General features: G+C 40.0%; 1 protein-coding gene across 3 annotated transcripts in view; it reads left to right on the top strand.

Moving 5' to 3' along the window:
* Window positions 1–8,056: 8,056 nt before the first annotated feature.
* Window positions 8,057–22,401, top strand: part of dop1b (DOP1 leucine zipper like protein B) — a 45,244-nt gene continuing 30,899 nt past the window's right edge. For 2 of the 3 annotated variants that reach the window (XM_034187273.1, XM_034187271.1), the window contains exons 1-11: window positions 8,057–8,256; window positions 16,051–16,227; window positions 17,658–17,839; window positions 17,935–18,105; window positions 18,416–18,605; window positions 18,700–18,798; window positions 19,175–19,298; window positions 19,412–19,521; window positions 19,904–20,015; window positions 20,123–20,243; window positions 20,387–20,509. In XM_034187273.1, coding sequence (XP_034043164.1) covers window positions 16,090–16,227; window positions 17,658–17,839; window positions 17,935–18,105; window positions 18,416–18,605; window positions 18,700–18,798; window positions 19,175–19,298; window positions 19,412–19,521; window positions 19,904–20,015; window positions 20,123–20,243; window positions 20,387–20,509 — 1,370 coding nt within the window. In that variant the 5' untranslated portion in view covers window positions 8,057–8,256; window positions 16,051–16,089. The remainder of the gene's footprint in view (window positions 8,257–16,050; window positions 16,228–17,657; window positions 17,840–17,934; window positions 18,106–18,415; window positions 18,606–18,699; window positions 18,799–19,174; window positions 19,299–19,411; window positions 19,522–19,903; window positions 20,016–20,122; window positions 20,244–20,386; window positions 20,510–22,401) is intronic. The other variant, XM_034187272.1, reaches the window with a different exon arrangement.

The raw sequence follows: 22,401 nt of genomic DNA, 5'->3' as shown, positions 1-22,401 counted from the left end.
TGTTTTCAGCCGAAATTTCAAACTGAACCTTTCATTATTTTACAGTCACCATGAAGTCTTTCAAGGACCCATAATGCAACGCGCGTTTGAAATAGTTCCTGTCGTTCAGGTCTCAATGCACACACGAGCGCCACTAGCTTAGCTTATGACAAGCTAAACGTGGACGCTCTCGTTATGGCCAAACAACTGTCCAGTTTCTGGGTATTTTGTGTTAGTACGCGCCCGCGGCCGACGTGCATGATGAATTCCTGCGCAAAAAGTAGTCCCCAGATAGTTGAGCATATCTTATTTAAATCAATTCTAAAATTTACCAGTAATAAAATTATAAAGATAACTGAAGTTTTAAGAGTGGCTGTAATAAATATTTCAAAAAGTTAAAGTTTATGAGCAACTTCACCTGTTATTGCTCAAAAACATTGTAAACATGGACACAATAGAGTTTGACGCGGAAGAGTTCAGAAAGATACGATTGGAATGATTTGATTACCATTTACAGTTGGCGATGAAAGAGTTGGGTTAGGAAAGTAGTCCGGCGAGTTCAATCTGTGGGCGCGAGCTATCCCACAATTCCAAAATAGCAGAGATGTTGGTCCAATGAGAGCGGAACGGTGAGCAGGGTGGTCTGAATGATGTTTGTGGTAACTTGAGTTAACATTAAAATGAACTTTGTTTTAACATAATATGTTAGTGTCCAAAGACCAGTACTTGAAAGAACAGAATTAAAAAAAAAAAAAAGACATTAGCAGATTTTTGAATGTCAACGAATTTTTTGAACAAACTCCATTTTAATTGAGTCCATCCCCTCCGATTACTACACACAGTAAAAATTCCAAACACGACAGCTAAGTGAATCCAGGCTGAGAGGCTGAAACAGGAACTACTGTCCACTCACAAAAAATTATTGGACCCTGAAACACTCCGTGGTCAGGGTTCTTAATACACTGGACACTACACAACTGCTAAAATCACCAAAACAGTCACTACGTTCTGACATGTTTTAATTACATTTTGATATATACTTTCTTCATCTTCACTTTAATATTGTCAGATATTGCCAGATTTGTTACTTTCATCAGAGTAATGTATAAGACAGGGGTTGTCAGTGGATATATTTGACTCTGTACTGTTTTGGCCATCCATGCAGTTTCCTGTTGCATTTTGCATAAAATATCAACACTGATATTTTCATATTTATAGTAATTATTTAATTGAAAGTTACCGAAATGGTAGTCGAGTGCATAAAAATGTAGCAGGTAAGTTAAATGAGTTTTGTAATTGTGAACATTTCATTGAATAATGATGTTGAAAATGTTTCTTGTAGGCATTGGTCATTCAATTTGTCAGTAATTTTCTATCAGAATTTATTAAGATGAACAATGGTTAGAATGTGTAATGACTGATGTGAATGTAAATCAGGGACAGATCCAGGATTTTGTAAGGTGGGGGGGGGGGGGTGACTTTTACGCCACAGAGAAAAGAAACTTTATAACCTGTTTTTTTATTATTAATTTGAATTTGTATTGTACAGTCTTGAATGTGATTCTATAACTTTATGATGGCAAGTAACAGAGAACATTTGAAATGTCTGGGGCTAAAAAAGTGAACACCTTTGCTACACCTTGCTGAATCATGATCTGGTATGAATGCATGTACCTGAGCCACTTGTTGCTGAATAGAAGGCTCGGAAGCAGCATTTATCAGGATTTTAATTTTTTTTTTTTTTTGATCCATGAAAAGGGACCAAAATCCCCCCTCCCCCACCAGATCTGCCCCTGATGTAAATTTCTGCCATTGTCATAGACATCAGACCCTTGTTTACCATAGCACCCAATTTGTGACATACCCAAATAAACCAGTCTTCCTCATGATAGTAAGACTTTTTGCCATACCCAAGTATGTGGCAGAAAGATAATAATAATAGTAATAATCAATTCTTCATTTATTCAGATTAAACATGAATACAAAAGTAGTTTTCATTATGGCCTATCACATTGAAAAACAACAGCTGACTATACAACAATATAAAAGAAGGATCATAAATTACAGTGAAACATCTGTAGGTACAAGTTGTAATGTTCAAAACTGCAATGTGAATTGTATGAAATTATACAATAAAACCACACCTAAGCTGAATTTGAATTAAAACTTTTTAACCTGTCTAGTTGGTTGGCATTTCTTCTCTATTTGAGTAATGTTTACAATTTCCTTTATTTGATCTTAACTTTTGTTTGATGATCTGCGTGGTACAGTGCATCCCGAAAGTAGTCACTGCGCTTCACTTTGTTACAGCTTTATTCCAAAATGTAATAAATTCATTTTTCCCTCAAAATTCTACTCACAACACCCTGTAATGACAACATTACAGCATATTTTATCTGTAATTTGTCAACTGAGAACATTCTGATTGTTTAACTTCAACATTCATATAAATAAGCCTTCTGACTCCCTCTGCCAATCCTCCATGGATATTATACAACCCCTGGCAAAAATTATGGAATCACCGGCCTCGGAGGATGTTCATTCAGTTATTTAATTTTGTAGAAAAAAAGCAGATCACAGACATGACACAAAACTAAAGTCATTTCAAATGGCAACTTTCTGGCTTTAAGAAACACTATAAGAAATCAGGAAAAAAATTGTAGCAGTCAGTAACGGTTACTTTTTTAGACCAAGCAGAGGGGAAAAAAATATGAAATCACTCAATTCTGAGGAAAAATTATGGAATCATGAAAAACAAAAGAACGCTCCAACACATCACTAGTATTTTGTTGCACCACCTCTGGCTTTTATAACAGCTTGCAGTCTCTGAGGCATGGACTTAATGAGTAACAAACAGTACTCTTCATCAATCTGGCTCCAACTTTCTCTGATTGCTGTTGCCAGATCAGCTTTGCAGGTTGGAGCCTTGTCATGGACCATTTTCTTCAACTTTCACCAAAGATTTTCAAGTGGATTAAGATCCGGACTATTTGCAGGCCATGACATTGACCCTATGTGTCTTTTTGCAAGGAATGTTTTCACAGTTTTTGCTCTATGGCAAGATGCATTATCATCTTGAAAAATGATTTCATCATCTCCAAACATCCTTTCAATTGATGGGATAAGAAAAGTGTCCAAAATATCAACGTAAACTTGTGCATTTATTGATGATGTAATAACAGCTATCTTCCCAATGCCTTTACCTGACATGCAGCCCCATATCATCAATGACTGTGGAAATTTACATGTTCTCTTCAAGCAGTCATCTTTATAAATCTCATTGGAACGGCATCAAACAAAGGTTCCAGCATCATCACCTTGCCCAATGCAGATTCGAGATCCATCACTGAATATGACTTTCATCCAGTCATCCACAGTCCACGATTGCTTTTCCTTAGCCCATTGTAACCTTGTTTTTTCTGTTTAGGTGTTAATGATGGCTTTCGTTTAGCTTTTCTGTATGTAAATCCCATTTCCTTTAGGCGGTTTCTTACAGTTCGGTCACAGACGTTGACTCCAGTTTCCTCCCATTCGTTCCTCATTTGTTTTGTTGTGCATTTTCGATTTTTGAGACATATTGCTTTAAGTTTTCTGTCTTGACGCTTTGATGTCTTCCTTGGTCTACCAGTATGTTTGCCTTTAACAACCTTCCCATGTTTGTATTTGGTCCAGAGTTTAGACAGCTGACTGTGAACACCCAACATCTTTTGCAACACTGCGTGATGATTTACCCTCTTTTAAGAGTTTGATAATCCTCTCCTTTGTTTCAATTGACATCTCTCGTGTTGCAGCCAGTCCACTTGGTGCAACAGCTCTCCAAGGTGTGATCACTCCTTTTTAGATGCAGACTAATGAGCAGATCTGATTTGATGCAGGTGTTAGTTTTGGGGATGAAAATTTACAGGGTGATTCCATAATTTATTCCTCAGAATTGAGTGAGTCCATATTTTTTTCCCTCTGCTTGGTCTAAAAAAGTAACCGTTACTGACTGCCACAATTTTTTTTCCTGATTTCTTATAGTGTTTCTTAAAGCCAGAAAGTTGCCATTTGAAATTACTTTAGATTTGTGTCATGTCTGTGATCTGCTTTTTTTCTACAAAATTAAACAACTGAATGAACATCCTCCAAGGCCGGTGATTCCATAATTTTTGCCAGGGCTTGTAGACGCATTAGGATTCCATTAATGCATTCAGGGTTCAACTCACATTAGTGGAAATACTCTGGATTGGGTCTTTATTTGTGGTATTGCTATCACAAATTTTGTACAGATTTTTGTTCCAAATTTAAATATCAACATCCAGGAATTCTACCACAAGGTTACTTCTGCCATGTAGCTAGTTTCATGGTGTTGTCTCTGGGAATTACCGAGCATGTGCGGACCGGCCATCCAACACCAGCACAATAGCCAAATTTTTCCCAGGATATGACATGTCTTGATCTGTCATGCACAAGATTTTGTCATTCATGACAATGCCACATTATAGCGATCTAAGCCATAATACAGCATAGAAGAGCTTTTGCATACTATGCAGGACTGTTCAAAGAGAAGGGGCCTCATGTACAAAGTGTGTGTATGCACAAAAATGTGGCATACATCCTTCTATGCCAACGTTCAGCTGTATTAAAAGTGAAATGCTCGTGGAAATGTGTTGTACATCATGCAAAAATCCTGGCCGGCATACACACGTTTCAACAGCTATTGTTCCTCTGCCAACACGTACAGGTGATGTTGGAAAACTGTTAACAGTGTGAAAACAAGAAGTCATCAGAGTGATGTGCACATTAGAGACACATTGATGAACAATTAACACACCAACATGTTTGCAATTACATGGGTGGACATAAAAGCATGTACAAATCAATGCATAAAATGACAATGGCTGTGTTAACATTGTTAGAGGACCTTGCAAATGGTGCCATCTGACGTAAGCATGCATTCGGAGAACGCAAGGATTTTCATGCAAATTACAAAAATTGGCTCATAAGATGATGTCGATTACCAAGGCCACTGTTACTGGGGATGCACACAGCACTGTGGCTGGCCCAGAGTGCAATATGGCAAGGAGTCAGGGGTTGTCTGTGCCGTCACAGGTGCTGATCACACTGGGGTCCCTGGTAACAGGGGCATTCCAGTGTGAGCTGGCCTATCAGTCAGGAGTGTGCCAGTCAACCTTGTGCTGAGCTATACCAGCTGTGTGGATCGCAGTCATCTAGGTACATCACTTTCCAACATTAAAGCGCAATTTGCAGCAAGAGCTGGTTTCCCTCATGTAATCTGAGCGATTGACTACACACATATTGCTATAAAGGCGCCATCACATGATGAATTTGTTTTTGTTAATAGGGAACATTATCTTTCCATCAATGTTCACATCATATGTGTTGCGCAAATGCATTGGTTTGGGTTGGGAACAGGCTACAGGCTGGCACGGTGCGCAATGGATGGTCACGTGGGTAAATAATTTATTTGTGTAATTGTTCCAAACGAAAACCAGCACGGGCACATTTCAGCATGTGCCCATTCAAATATGTTGTTCTTTTTAATGGGTTGTCTTTTTCTTAATGGTAAAACTAGAGCTGCAGATTCTAGTATGTTGTTGGGGCAGTATGTCTCATGGCCAATTTTGCTAACTTCATATAATAATAATAATAATAATAATAATAACTTCATATTTCCTTATGCAAATAATGATAATAATAATAACTTCATATCTCCTCTGGAATGCTATGATGCATACTGTTCTTATGCTTACCACACTACACGGACAAAACACAGATTTACTTTTACACATACCATTTAATACAATACGAGCAATCACCGCATATAAAGGTCAAAATGCAACATCTTTCAATCAATCACATAACTTTACTGATCCACGCTGAAGGGAACAGCCTGCCCATTTGTGTGCAGGGCTGGAGAGCAGGCAGAAGTGCAGGCAGACGGCTCTGTGTTCAGTTTACAAACTGATGTAGTAACTCCCTGTTCAGTGAAGGCATCTATTCAATACAACATCTAAAATTGAAGTTTGTTTCCTATCAGTTTTTGAGTCTTCTGAGTTCGCTCCCCATTAAACCAGGAAAAATTGGCAATTACAACCCAACAATTTGTTTATAAAAGCGTGTGTAAAGTTGTGAATGTAACACACTGTCAGTCGTGGGGCACCACATTTCTTTGAACCTCCGTGTGAGTGCGCTACTGTGGGCCCACTGCAGCTATGGTCTCTCACACACACACACATGCTCCCACTAACATTTTTCCGTTTCATGTTTATTTGACAGGGTACCAAATAAACTATCCCTGCATGTGTCCATGTCATTCCCAGTCATCTGTGACTCACACTGCATAATTTATTTTCTGTGTTCATGTTGACTGATCTGACTGAGGTGAAATCCCAGTTCTAGGGCCTATTTACATTGGTTTGCATATTTAAATAGGGGTGTGGAAAGGAAGGAGCTTGGTGCATGTGCATGTACGCTCAATTCCACGTTGATTGGGATGTACAAACAGAGCGTGCATGGATTCATGCGTACACACACTTTGATACATCTGAATATTTTTGTGCTTATGCCAGTTTCTGGGTTTTAGCGTTTCTGGGTTTTAGTCGGAAATCCATGCAAGTCTTTGCACATGAAATATCCAGCAGCTGGAGCAAATCCATCTGCCGGTAAACCAGCTGTAATCTTGTTCACAAGTGGGGGTAAATTGGAGCGGGAGATCAATAGACAGATTGAACAGCGTCTGAAATTTTACGGATATTGTACCAGTCCGATCGTGGTAAAGAAGGAGCTGAGCCGGATGGCCAGCCTTTCAATTTACCAGTCAGTTTACGCTCCTGTCCTCACCTATGATGAGCCTTCAGTAATGACTGAAAGAATAAGATCGCAGAAATGAGATTCCTCCTTTGGTCATCTGGGCTTACACTCCTGGACAGGGCGAGAAGCTTGATTATCTGGGAGGGATTCAGAGTAGAGCCACTACTTCTCTGCATAAAAAGGAGCCAGTTGAGGTGGATCGGGCATCTGATGCTCCCTGGGCTTGTCCAACCCAGGACACACCGGAGAGATGATATTTCCCACCTAGTTTGGGAATGCCTTGGGAAGTTTGACATTGAAGCATGTACTTTCATTCAATTAGGGAATAACCCTGTTGTGTCTGATGATTTGTGGACGTTAATGCTGGATTTTACGGTCGCAAATTGAGTTTTAGAGAGGAGTTTTACCAGTGATGCATTAGCCGAGCCGTTAAAACTGCTATTTGCAATGGTAATCCTGCATTAATGTCCGCACATCATCAGACACAAGGGGGTTGTTCCTATTCTAATCCAATTTCATCATTTGCACAGTTTATTTTTCTGTAAGTAATTCAGTTGGCGAAGCTTACCATAGCAACAGCTTCATTGCTCCAACGACATTATTGACATCTGCATAGCAAAGCGGTCAGGGCAATAAAGTAATAAAGATAATACATAAAATACATGGTAATACATCAAATGTGAAATGGTGGAATATTTTGCCATCGTCAAATCGATATTTTATGGTCAGAAATCTATCACGATTAACCAGTCAGATTTGTGGAACAAATGTAATTGGATTAGAATAATGATTTTAAAAAATTTGGACTTAAAATATGTTTAATTTAATTAATTAATTTAATTAAATATATTTTAAGTCCAATTTTTTTGCAAAAAAAGAGATCATGTAGTTTAAATATGATGAGTGACCTTCATTTTTATTCATTAAAAAAAATAAATGTAGGCATCTGGTTGCAACTCTTTAAGCTTTAAGTGTCAGGTTTGTAAACACGCTTCATCCTGGACTGTACCAAACGCCGTAGGGGGAGTGAAAGTTAAATATTCAAGAACAAGTTTATTTTATATCTGCACCAAGAAAAACTGGCTTATTTTAGTTAGGGGAGCAGTTCATTATATCTTTTTTTTCTTTAATGACTTAACTGCATTTTAAGACAAACATGACGCTTAATTAAAAAAAAAATTCTCAGCAGTCCCTGGTCTGAACGAGGAAGTGCGCCGTGCTGTCAGCTGAGGAGGAAGCGGAGCCCCTCCCCTCCCCGTCGTGACAGACTGACTGTAGCTCACCGCTCACTGAAGGTGTTTGAATGGTGGCGCATCCTGTCAGCAATTAATTTCGCGTCTCGTTATGGTTTTGCGATGTTTTTTGTGATAAAGATGCGTCATGAGGACTGGAATGGAGCATCTTCGAGTTTGGTTGTTTTGAAATGAGCGTGTTTTGCCGCAGTGTTGGTTTGTTTGCCAGTTGGTGAGTCACTGATGCACCTGAAGCTAGCTAATTAGCATTTTTTTTGTTGTTGTTTGTTTTTTTTTTATTTTTTTATTTAATTACCCTAAAACGTTATGTTCGCTCACTCCAAATTGCAACCATTTAATAGTCATGAGCTACTGAACAATTATTTTTGACTTTAATGTTAAATGGCTTCTGAAAAAGGTGTTCATTGTACGTATATGTTAAGAAATAGAAATATTCTCAACTATTTTGATAATGTATAACTTTGTTGCCAGATTTTGAATTTTTATATGCCAAATGTACACTATGGCAATTTTAATGTGGTTTGTAACTGTTTTTGATTATTATTATGATTAATATTATTATTTGCCGTCATGATTAATCTCTTGATCTGTAACATAAAATAAAGACTGTTATTGATACGGTACCATCGCAGACCACAAATTACTATTATTACAGCAACGGACAGCCCTAACCCTAACAAAAATTTTACACTTGAAGTAGAAAGCAACACGTTGAACATAATTGGTATTCGAACCAAAAGCATTTGGCTCAGGCATTTGATCCTACCACTTAGACCACAGCATTTCGCAGTTTAGAATGGGTCATAGCTTGAAGTTATGGGGAGTTCAGTGGCTCAGTGAAACAAGAAGGTCTAGGGTTCACTTCCACCCATGCCTAGTTTCTTTCTGTGTAGTTTGCATGTTCTCCCTGTGTCTCCCTGTGTCTGTCCCCCTGCCTTCAATGTGCCTGTGTCATTTCGGAGCATCAACAACAACTCACCGGTTATCGCCTCGTTTCTGCTTAAAACTGCATTCCAGTCACCATCTATCTCAGCGATGGCTATCTGAAGCTGTTGTACAACAATCATTTCCACATAAAAGACGGGGGAGCGATCACAGCGCAACAGCAGCATGTCTGAGACACTCTCTCTGAGTCCGACTCTCTACACTCAAAGCGATCAAATGGAATAATGTGATTATTAGGCACCAGATGACAAACTTCTTAAATCATTCTAAAGTCAGTTTTAAGGAGAAACGAGGTGATAATCTGTTAATCGGTGCTAGCGCTCTGCTATGACGCATGTGCAGTAAAGGCAGGGGGAGTGCTGAGTCTCAGAGAGTGCTTAGCCCCTGACACCAGACTGTGACTGCTCACTGTTCCTTGTGGTTGAATTGTCTAATTGTAATTAGGGTGGGCTAAATGCAGAGGATGAAATGTTTTGCATCTATCCATGTATGCACAATAACAATAAAGGAACGTATTTTGTTTTTATTGTTTTGTTTGTTTGATTTATTGTGTTTTTGTAGTTCAGTTGGTTTAGTCAGTTTAGTGTCATGTTGTTGTTGTTGTTACCATGAGTGAGTTAAGTGTCATGCTGCTGGTACCATAAGTGAAAAGTGTAGTGTCGAAGTCTTCCACCACTGTCTCTGTTTGTGTGTCAAATTAAAGGACCTGCTTACAACAGATTGCATAAAAGACAAAAAGCTCTGGATGTGTGCATGCAATTTCTGTCAGGCACAAATTGGGGAGAGCTGACATTTGCTGATTGGTGTGCTTATGTATTTTGAGTCTTGGATGAATGCCATTGAAACAGAATGTTATGATTAATATTTTTAGAGAAGCTACATACGAGGGTAGGCTGAAAAGTTCTAAGGCTCACTATAATGCAGTTAATGCATTACTCCTTCATGGGGAGCCTTAGAACTTTTCAGCCTACCTTCGTATATCGCTAACAACACTGAACAATGGACATTGATATTTACATTCTGGACTCACACACCAATCCAGCAGGAGGTGGTAAATCATGTATATAAAAAAGCGTGCATGCATGATTTTATTTATTAAGTTCAATATAAGTGCATAATATAATTGTAAATATGTTAGAAATACATGGATGACACAAGAAACTGAAAACACTTATTTATTGTGATCCATTTTAAAAACCAAATGACAAAATAGAAGTTAAAATACAACCCCATTTCAGATGAAGTTGGGATGTTGTGTAGAATCGGAATCTGGTGTCAAGTCCTATGCGCTCATAGGCAAACCAAGTCTACATGACTGGGTCTATGAGTAAATCAGGTCTAGATTGTTAGGGTTAAACTGCCATCAAATGAGCCATACTGGGCTTACTAAAATAGCACAGGCCTGGTTCACCCATAGTTTGGTGTCAAGTTAAGCCTGGCCTTTGCATGTCTATTGGCAACCTGGAATGTGGAGCCATTTTCTTTAAACATTGTGTCCATGAATGACATCAGTAAGCAACAGTTAATACTAGTACTAGAAAAAGAGGAGCCCAAGGAGGACATCTATGGATGTGCTGATGGAGCAGCTGATTTAAGCTTTTCTTTGGCGACAGAGTCTCAAAGCTTTTCATATTCTTATCCTTAATTTGCAGGTGGTGAAACAAGTTCACCATCAAGCTGTTTTTGACATGTTTCGAACATCTCTTTTTTTTTTGCTTGTATACTTATTTGGGTGACATCTGACTTCTCAAATCCAAACCTCCTCCAAGAGTGAGGTTGATCCACGTGGTAGATTGCAAGGCTGTAGAAGCCTGCATACCCCCCCCCCCCCCCCCCCACACACACACACACACTTTTTTTAATACGTCAATCATGTTAGAGTGTGACTGTAACTCTGTTGCAGTGTTGCCAGATATATTTCCACTCCAAAGGCTTTTCAAAAACCACTTTCAGACCACAAAGTAAAATTCAGAACTGCCCAATCCGGCAACATTGCTGTGCTGCAATCAGAGGATGAAATACTCAAACCTGTACTGCACATTGTTAAAACAACAGTTACAGTATTATTGTAGATGATATATCTTACACACCTCTGTATCAAACAAGTAGTTACTTAGGTAGACTAAGATGAGGACTATCACTTGCATTGTGAGGGAGCATCAGCTTTGACATTTTGGCCATGTTTAACATTTCTGTATGTGTGATCGAGTAGAGTGGAGTAGGCCTGAGATTACTGTCATGAGTTGTCCCTAGGTCAGGCTTTGTATAAAGTCTTTTAATCTGCCATTTGGGAACAAAACACTGTCACATTCTGCTTGTTTTGGTGCTGGAGTCAGTCAGGTGACTCTCCTCAGCATGGTGTTCTGTGTATCCACCCTCAAAGTACACACAGCACAAGCTGCTTCCTCTGTGTAATATCAGCATGTACAACCCCAATTCCAATGAAGTTGGGATGTTGTGAAAAATGTAAATAAAAACAGAATACAATGATTTGCAAATCCTCTTCAACCTATATTCAATTGAATACACCACGAAGACAAGATATTTAATGTTCAAGCTGATAAACTTTGCTTTTGTGCAAATATTTGCTCATTTTGAAATGGATGCCTGCAGCACATTTCAAAAAAGCTGGGACAGTGGTATGTTTACCACTGTTACATCACCGTTCCTTCTAACAAAACTCATTAAGCATTTGGGAACTGAGGACACTAATTGTTGAAGCTTTGTAGGTGGAATTCTTTCCCATTCTTGCTTGATGTACGACTTCAGTTGTTCAACAGTCCGGGGTCTCTGTTGTTGTATTTTGCGGTTCATAATGTGCCACACATTTCCAATGTGCGACGGGTCTGGACTGCAGGCAGGCCAGTCTAGTACCCGCACTCTTTTACTATGAAGCCACGCTGTTGTAACACGTGCAGAATGTGGTTTGGCATTGTCTTGCTGAAATAAGCAGGGACGTCCCTGAAAAAGACGTTGCTTGGATGGCAGCATGTGTTGTTCCAAAACCTGGATGTACCTTTCAGTATTGTTGGTGCCATCACAGATGTGTAAGTTGCCCATGCCATGGGCACTAACACACCCCCATACCATCACAGATGCTGGCTTTTGAACTTTGTGCTGGTAACAGTCTGGATGGTCTTTTTCCTCTTTTGTCCAGAGGACATGGCATCCATGATTTCCAAAAACAATGTGAAACTTGGACTCATCAGACCACAGCACACTTTTCCACTTTGCATCTGTCCATTTCAAATGAGCTCGGGTCCAGAGAAGGCGGCAGCGTTTCTGGATGTTGTTGATTTTTGGCTTTTGCTTTGCATGGGAGAGATTTAACTTGCACTTGTAGATGTAGCGATGAACTGTGTTAACTGACAATGGTTTTCTGAAGTGTTCCTGAGCCCATGCGGTAAGATCCTTTACACAATGTCGGTTTTTAATGCAGTGCTGCCTGAGGGATCGAAGGTCACAGGCATTCAATGTTAGTTTTTGGCCTTGCTGCTTACGTGTAGAAAGTTCTCCAGATTCTCTGAATCTTCTGATTATATTATGGACTGTAGATGATGGAATCCCTAAATTCCTTGCAATTGAATGTTGAGAAATATTGTTCTTAAACTGATTGGCTATTTTTTTTTCATGCAGTTCACAAAGTCATGACCCTCACCCCATCTTTGCTTGTGAATGGCTGAGACTTTTGAAGACGCTCCTTTTATACCCAGTCATGACACTCGTGTTTCCAGTTAGGTGTTCTTTGAACATTCATCAACTTTCCCACTCTTTTGTTGCCCCGTCCCAACTTTATTGAAACATGTTGCGGGCATTTCAAAATGAGCAAATATTTGTACAAAAACAACAAAGTTTATCAGTTTGAACGTTAAATATCTTGTCTTTGTGGTGTATTCAATTGAATATAGGTTGAAGAGGATTTGCAAATCATTGTATTCTGTTTTTTGTTTTTGTTTTTTACATTTTAAACAACGTCCCAACTTCATTGGAATTGGGGTTATAAGAGTTACTTCAGGTGTTACTAACTTTTTGTCTTCTCTTGCTTTCAGGAAGCAATACCATATTTTGTTTTGCATGCACTACGTAATTTAGCATGCTGTCACATTACTTCAGTGTCTGCAGTTATATTAATTTTCTCTTTGCAGTACATTAGTGTGTATGTAGTATTGGCTGCTGTCTGTAAATTGATTGCACAAAAATATGGTGTGACTGGTTAGAATACAGGGGCCCCACCTTTGGATTGTGGTGGAGAGGTGTGCATTGGTGCAGCTATAGTAATTATGAATGTCTCGATTGGTGAATTACTGCACGTGGTTCCTAGATGTCCACAACAGAGGCTTTGCTTCTAAGGTTAAAAAATAAATTACTGTGGGGGCTCCAAATAATACAAAGTCCTAACTAAGGGAGGTGATGGTCTAGTGCTTAAGTATTGGGCTTGAGACCAGAGAATCCCTGGTACAAATCCCAGCCTGACCGGAAAATCACTAAGGGCCCTTGGGCAAGGTCCTTAATCCCCTAGTTGCTCCCGGTGTGTAGCGAGCACCTTGTATGGCAGCACCCTGACATTGGGGTGAATGTGAGGCATTATTGTAAAGCTCTTTGAGCGTCTGATGCAGATGGAAAAGCGCTATATAAATGCAGTCCATTTACCTAACCTCGGTCACATTTTGAAAAAGTATGCCGGAAATGGCACCTTTATTAACTCTCTACTTTATTCTAACTTATTTTTCGTTAACAAATATGTAAACTGTTCATTACTTTTGCAATTAATTAATCATAAAATTGATCAAATGTTTGAGAATGGCATATTACATATTTATTCTTTTCAATGCAGGTAGCTCAGTGGGATAAGCAGTTGGGCTACCATTATGTAGATGTAGGCTTGAGTCCCAATCATTTTTCCTGTTTGTTCTTGGACACGAGACTTCATTTGCATTGTCACAGTCCACCCAGCTGTAAATGGGTGCTGGCTTTGCTTGGGAAAGTAACTCAAATTGGATTGGTTTGCTGCCCAAGGGGAGTTGGAGACTCCTCTTCACACACACTATGGAGTCCAGGGATAAGGACCTGCACTAATTGGCTTCAGGGTCTATGTAGGACCTAAAACGGGGTGGTTATATTATTATTAGTATTAGTATTATTATTAGTATTATTTTAATTGCTTTTTACCCTTCTGTCTCTGCCTCGGGTTTGACTCATCATTTCAACCCTAAAGTAGATTTGTGTTCAATCACGTGTTGTTGTTGTGGTGCTTGCACATGACAGTAAAATCCCTCTTAGCTCACCCACTCAGAGTCCAGATGTCTGTGCTCCTCTAATCTTCCCTTTCATGTCCCCCACCAATCTCCCTTTGGTTTTATTCAAATACATGACATCCACAACCTTTGCACGTGAAACAAGACAAGAATTTTATTTATTCCTTTTATGTTTCTGGACCCCTGAGGGTTTAAAAAAATTGAGCAGAAACCAGGATTTGGTGCCAGTTTTGTTTTTTCACTGTTTCTCTGGTGACTGCTGACTTTTGCCTGTCTTTATCATCCAACCTTGTGTTTAGTTACTTTTTTAGGGTATAGCATAGTTGTATCAATATTCTGGCAATGGACTGAGCTTTCTGATATCTACATTGTGGTAACCTCAGACCTTCACCAAGGTAGTAAAGTGAAAATACAAAACTCTTTGCTGATATACTCAAGTTTTAAAGCATTACTCAAAAGTAACATGACTTTTGAATAATGCACTGCAGAATAAAATGGATTATGCTGTTTGAAACTTTGTAAATTTAAATTTGCAACACAATCAAGATTGAAACTTGTGTAATAGTCATGGGAGGACTTCACTCTGGTGCCAAAACTGGAGCACATTAACTCAATTAATGAAATAATACAGTTGTGTAAGGCTTTTGTTTTATTTATTTATTTTCTGGAAGAAACCTCGACCAGACTCATTGAGGTGGCTGTCTGCTCTGATCATTCTAACAAGACAAAACAGAAGACAACACAAAATTGTTAGAAATGTTTTAAGTACACTAATTCTTTTTTCACAATGGTGTGGTAATTGTTCAGAGGAGGTGCAAATCAGAGTCCCAAAACAATTATGTTTGTGAGTCAGCAATTTATATTGATGCCTGATTAGTTATTAAGGTAACAGATTTACCAGAGTCCACTCTGACCCTTGTAGAGCAGGTGGCTGAGTAGATAAGGAACTGGCCTGCCAGTATATTCCTGCTCGCTCATGCAACCTGTCTGTGTAGACAAGACAATTAAAATACATAGTCTCGGTCCATGTAGTTGTAAATTTGTATCGTCCATGGCTGCGGAAGTAACATGTTGGACTGCTGTCTGATCTGGGTGGAGTCATAGATTCTCATCCGCTTAACCCTGTGAAATCCAGATAGGGCTCTGAACCAGGTGGACCTCTGATTTCTCTTCACAATGCTTTGCCACCCAGCAAAGTGAGGACGCAAGTTCCAGTATGGACTGCAAGCATGTCGATGCAGGGTCTGTCATTGATAGTTCCCCCCTCACCTGCTCAACATTCAATATATTTGGAAGTCATTCTGCCACTCATTAAAGCAGAGACTTGAGTTCTAGCAAACATCCAGACAGTCACTCAGCACCACCTGAACACCACCATCTCACATGTCAGCAGACAGGAGCCAGTCAATGAAGTGAACCCTCACTTCCAAGGAAGTTCCCAAAGATCACACCAACATCCACAGTAGGACAGGCATCTCATTATCCATTTACACTTGTACTTGATTATTAAATTATTTTTCTTGTAGATATACATGTTGTGGCATCACTACGGTGTGTTTGTCAGAAAGCTTCCTCTCTCTTCAGACTGAGCGTCAGGTCAGTCAGATAAACACTTGACCAGTTATGAATGAGGGCATTTGTCTCTGTTGTGCCAGGACCTGAGTACGTCATTGAACAGAATTAAATGGCTAATTTTGTTTTGCCAGAAAGAAGGGTCACACTCCGAAGGATATCTTAACTGTTTACAGACCGATGTTCTCCCAGAAAGAAAAGAGTTTGATAAATACTCTTTCCTCTCACAACAGACACTTTGCTGAACATGCTGGGATGAGACCTGCGTTATCATGGATCCTGAAGAACTAGAACTGCAGAATGATTACCGGTACCGTAGTTATGCAGCCGTCATCGAGAAGGCGCTGCGGAACTTTGAGTCATCCAGTGAATGGGCTGATCTCATTTCCTCCCTGGGGAAGCTTAATAAGGTACAGTATGTTTCTTGAGAAACATCTGATTCTTGAGAAATAACTGTTAATAGTCACGTTTCTTCAGGTAACTGCGAAAAGAATTGTTACTAAAATGTGTGTTGTATTAGTTGTCTAGAATTCATCTTAACCTCAAATTAGATAAAGTTGGGACGGTATAAAAAATGCAAATTGTCTTAATGGAACCTATGTTTATTTTTACTTCAGTTTCATTGCCGGTAAGATGAGCTGAAGATATTTCATGTTTTGTGTGGTCAGCTTCATTTAATATATATCTGTTACTGTATTTCAGGCATGCAGCACATTCCAAAAAAAAAAGTTGAGACAAGTGAAACTTAGGTCTAGTAATTGGGTTAAAAAAAATGAAATGTTATTTCATCAACATCTCGTACTTGTTTCGTTTCTTCCTATTCTGAAAGTTTTAAGTTGCCAATTAGAATGTTTCACTTCTGTTTATTTTTGAAGAAGTTGTAGTTGCTGTTCATCCAACATTACGACACACTGTTATCAAGTGTTGTTCATTTCTCATGTGATTAGGGTATTGACTCAGTAGAAATGAGGCGTGGCTGGCATATCGAAACCCAGCATGCATAAATTGATTTCAAAGTGAATGAATAAAGTCCTGACATGAAAGGGCCTTGAGGGCGTTGGCCTCATCGATTAGACTCAGCCCAAAATGTGTCCAACAGTAACAGGTCCAAAGCGGTCAGAACAGAAAGCAAACCTGATCTGCAAAAATGTAATGACAAAAAAGGGGACATTTTTGTACTCAAACATGCCTAATTTTTTCCCCACCATACTTCAGTCTGTTGTCATTTTTGCAACAACAAAACAAATGTAAAATGGTAAATGGACTGCATTTATATAGCGCTTTTCCATCTGCATCAGACGCTCAAAGCGCTTTACAATTATGCCTCACATTCACCCCGATGTCAGGGTGCTGTCATACAAGGCGCTCACTACACACCGGGAGCAATAGGGGATTAAAGGCCTTGCCCAAGGGCCCTTAGTGATTTTCCAGTCAGGTGGGGATTTGAACCCATGATCTTCTGGACTCAAGCCCAACACCTTAACTACTAGACCATCACCTCCCCCAATGTATTTGTTGTGAGGACATTTACATGCTCCATGATCAGAGCTGGTTACCTCACTATGATCCACTTAAATATTATCCATTCTACTTAATGAATACTTCTGGGGCTTTTTGGTCTTTTAAGAAATGAATAGCATTGCAGCAAAAACGGACACCGAAGGGAGCATAGATCTTCAGAGTTTTCACAGCCAGGACATTTTAATTGCTTATTAAGAATTGAGTGGGCCCTTGAAGACCTCTCCCTTTGGGTTTTTGCTTCATTGGATGGTTCTGCCTTATGGTCTACCAAATAAGTTTTGCTGCTGAATATCTTACTGTTTTGTTTTTTGTTTTTCAGGCCCTCCAGAGTAATCTTCGTTACTCTCTCCTGCCAAAGAGGCTTATTATAGGGAAACGGCTTGCCCAATGTCTACACCCGGCACTGCCGAGTGGAGTCCACCTCAAGGCTTTGGAGACCTATGAGGTCATTTTCAAAATCATTGGAACAAAATGGCTGGCCAAAGATCTGTTCATTTACAGGTGTAGATAAATGACTAAAACTACTGCTGTAAATGGGTTTGGTGATTTCATTGAATGTGCTGTTTTAAAATCATTTTTGCTTTTGTTGTTCTTAGTTCTGGGTTGTTCCCGCTGTTGGGCCATGCAGCCATGGCAGTCAAGCCTGTACTGTTGACGCTGTATGAGCGTTATTATCTCCCTCTGCAGAAAGCTTTACTGCCCAGCCTTCAGGCCTTTGTAACAGGACTGTTGCCAGGTCTGGAGGAGGGACTGGGTGTATACGACAGGTACTGACCTTTTTTGTTGTTGTTGTTGTTCTTCTTCTTCTTCTTGCTCAGTTTCTCTAAATCTTTGAAGAAAGCACATGTTTATGGGTGATTTGTAACTTTTGTGGATGTGTGTAAATGCATATTGAGCAGTTTGTCTCACCAAAGACTTGCTGTTTTTTAGGAATGTGCATTCCTTTCACATGCTGGCATAAAACTGATAGTCGTACCATGAATCGTTTGACCTACTGAACAAAGAAATCTCATTTTATTAATTTTTATTTCTGGGACAGTCTCCATGTAAGCAGTCATCTCATCCATTTTCTGTCAGGACTGATGCCTTGTTGTTCAAGTTGTCACAGCTGGTGGGTCAACAGGTTTTCTATGGTGCCCTGTGGGGCAGTATGTTGGTTAGCCCGTTGGTGCGACTGCCTGCCTCAGTCTTTATAGTGACACACTTCGACCGAATGCTGCCTCTGTACCAACAGAGGTACATGCTGGGCTATGACCACCGCCTGGTTGTGAGTATCTGTTTATGTTGTCATAGTCTTATTTAATAATGAAACGGATATTTCTGGTGGTTGTTTAAACTTATTGTGCCCATGCTTTCTGCAGGTGAAAGCTGTTTGTCTGTCTCTGCAAGATTCCAATGTCCTTGTGCAGAGGAACATGCTTGAAATCCTGCTTTACTTTTTTCCCTTTGCTGTATGTCTGGTAGGTTTGCAAAAAAACATAATGACTAAATCTATGATAGTGTTCCACACCACTTCCTCAAAGATTTTTGCAGTCAGATATATCAGTTTGTACTTTTTTAAATTGAATTTGAGTATTATTGTTGTTAATTAATTAATCTGGCATTACTGGGTATTTTGGCAAAATTGGCATTCCCATTTCCCCCCTAAATGGTGAGTTAATCAGTTGTATATTTGAAACAATGCTTATAAAAAAAATTCTAAAAAACATCTTGTGTGCAACAGACCTTTGGGGAAAACCCCAAAGGCCGTTTGCATACAAGATTTTATTCACTTTTTTATATACCAGAGGAATATTTTTCCTTCACCAAATGTTGAGCTGTATATTGTTGTATTAGCACCCAGCGGAGGCCAGCATTGCCATGAGTATTGAAGACTTGATCACTGTGGTGGCTGCAGCTTCGCTCACACTGCTCCGTAGAGATATGTCCCTCAACAGACGTCTCTATGCCTGGCTCCTAGGTGCTCATCTTCAGAATGCACTTTAGTAATGAAGCTGATATTGACATGACAATCATTTTTGGAGTCCTTGCCCTTTAGTACTCTAATATTAGTCTTTGTGCATATGTTTCCAGGCACAGATATAAAGGGAGAAATGGTGGCACCACACCCAACTCTGTCTACCACCGTGGAGGAACATGCATCCTTCTACTTCAGCACCTACTCCAGAGATTTCCTCATTCAGGTTGATCACAAATACAAAACACATTGTATTTTCCAGACAAGATAATGCCTCAAAATCATATGTAATTAAAGTGTTTCCAGATTTAGTCTACAGTTTTAAAAAAAAATCGTGCAATTCAGCATAAACTGTAAATGAGAAGATTCCAGAGCTGGATTTCCCAAATGAAGGTGGGTGCACCCTTGGGGTGCACAGATTGAGCTTGTTTTTGTGCAACCCTGGTTATTGTTATTGGGGGGTGCACCAACATAGTCAAGATGTGCACAGGGTTGTGTAAACTAAACAGTTTGGGAACTACTGCTCTAGAGGGATGTTTAATACAAGTCAAGCATGTCTGTTTGAAGAGTGTGTTAAGGTTCGTATGTCCTCTGATTACCTCTTTCAGGCTCTGATTAAAATCCTCAAACAGAAGGATGTAGAGAGTAACCCAGAAAATGTGATAACCTACCTAAGGCCTTTTCGTATCATTATTAGTTTGCTGGACAAACCAGAAATTGGTAAGCAGCATTGGCCAATGTGCCACGTTTGTTTGTGGATTGTTTTCCATCCTCCTTCATGACCAGCCTTACCTGTTGACTATGATCAACATGATGTTTTTACACAGGGCCTGTGGTCTTGAGCAGTATGATGTTGGAAGTGGTACGAGCCTTTTATAGCTACTGTAGAGAGATGGTAGGGGAGGAAAACACCGCTAACTCGGGACTCTCAGGCAGCCAGTTAGCGAGGTGAGTGGGTTTCTGTGAAAACATGGATATATAGAGATACTCGCTGCTGAATGACACGTGAACAAAAGCACTTGTATATGACAAAGTAGCAAGTGAAATAAAATCACTCGGGAACACATAGTTTTTGTCTTTATTTTCCTGAGCAGTAAGATAAAGGAGAACAAGAACGCATCAGAGATCATAAAGACCATGAATATGCTTGTGAGTTCTACAGACAGCGAATACCTGTGGGAATACATGACCCGACGCTTCTGCACTTCCCTCAGGTATGGCAGTGACCCAGAAAAATCACTATCAGTTGGTGTATGTATGTATATATGTGTGTGTATATGTGTATATATACATATATATACGTGTATATGTGTGTGTGTGTGTATACGTGTGTATATGTGTGTGTGTATACGTGTGTATATGTGTGTGTGTGTGTATACGTGTGTATATGTGTGTGTGTGTGTGTATACGTGTGTATATGTGTGTGTGTATATATATACACTCAACAAAAATATAAACGCAACACTTTTGGTTTTGCTCCCATTTTGTATGAGATGAACTCAAAGATCTAAAACTTTTTCCACATACACAATATCACCATTTCCCTCAAATATTGTTCACAAACCAGTCGAAATCTGTGATAGTGAGCACTTCTCCTTTGCTGAGATAATCCATCCCACCTCACAGGTGTGCCATATCAAGATGCTGATTAGACACCATGATTAGTGCACAGGTGTGCCTTAGACTGCCCACAATAAAAGGCCACTCTGAAAGGTGCAGTTTTATCACACAGCACAATGCCACAGATGTCGCAAGATTTGAGGGAGCGTGCAATTGGCATGCTGACAGCAGGAATGTCAACCAGAGCTGTTGCTCGTGTATTGAATGTTCATTTCTCTACCATAAGCTATCTCTGTGTGTGTATGTGTGTGTGTGTATGTGTGTATGTATGTATGTATGTGTATGTATGTGTGTATGTGTATGTATGTGTGTATGTGTGTATGTGTGTGTGTATGTGTGTATGTGTATGTATGTGTGTATGTGTGTGTGTATGTATATGTGTATGTGTATGTATATGTGTATGTGTATGTATATGTATGTATGTGTGTATGTATGTGTGTATGTATATGTATGTATGTGTGTATGTATGTGTGCAACACATCTCCTTTGCATAGAGTTGATCAGGTTGTCAATTGTGGCCTGTGGAATGTTGGTCCACTCCTCTTCAATGGCTGTGCGAAGTTGCTGGATATTGGCAGGAACTGGTACACGCTGTCGTATACGCCGGTCCAGAGCATCCCAAACATGCTCAATGGGTGACATGTCCGGTGAATATGCCGGCCATGCAAGAACTGGGACATTTTCCAGCTTCCAAGAATTGTGTACAGATCCTTGCAAAATGGGGCCGTGCATTATCCTGCTGCAACATGAGGTGATGTTCTTGGATTATGGCACAACAATGGGCCTCAGGATCTCGTCACGGTATCTCTGTGCATTCAAAATGCCATCAATAAAATGCACCTGCCCATACCATAACCCCACCGCCACCATGGGCCACTCGATCCACAACATTGACATCAGAAAACCGCTCACCCACACGACGCCACACACGCTGTCTGCCATCTGCCCTGGACAGTGTGAACCGGGATTCATCCACGAAGAGAACACCTCTCCAACGTGCCAAACGCCAGCGAATGTGAGCATTTGCCCACTCAAGTCGGTTACGATGACGAACTGGAGTCAGGTCGAGACCCCGATGAGGATGACGAGCATGCAGATGAGCTTCCCTGAGACATTTCTGACAGTTTGTGCAGAAATTCTTTGGTTATGCAAACCGATTGTTTCAGCAGCTGTCCGAGTGGCTGGTCTCAGACGATCTTGGAGGTGAACATGATGGATGTGGAGGTCCTGGGCTGGTGTGGTTACACGTGGTCTGCGGTTGTGAGGCTGGTTGGATGTATTGCCAAATTCTCTGAAACGCCTTTGGAGATGGCTTATGGTAGAGAAATGAACATTCAATACACGGGCAACAGCTCTGGTTGACATTCCTGCTGTCAGCATGCCAATTGCACGTTCCCTCAAATCTTGCGACATCTGTGGCATTGTGCTGTGTGATAAAACTGCACCTTTCAGAGTGGCCTTTTATTGTGGGCAGTCTAAGGCACAC

This window comes from Thalassophryne amazonica, chromosome 14 (genome assembly GCF_902500255.1).
Source record: "Thalassophryne amazonica chromosome 14, fThaAma1.1, whole genome shotgun sequence".
Taxonomy (NCBI): domain Eukaryota; kingdom Metazoa; phylum Chordata; class Actinopteri; order Batrachoidiformes; family Batrachoididae; genus Thalassophryne; species Thalassophryne amazonica.
This window is presented reverse-complemented; position numbering and strand designations above follow the sequence as displayed.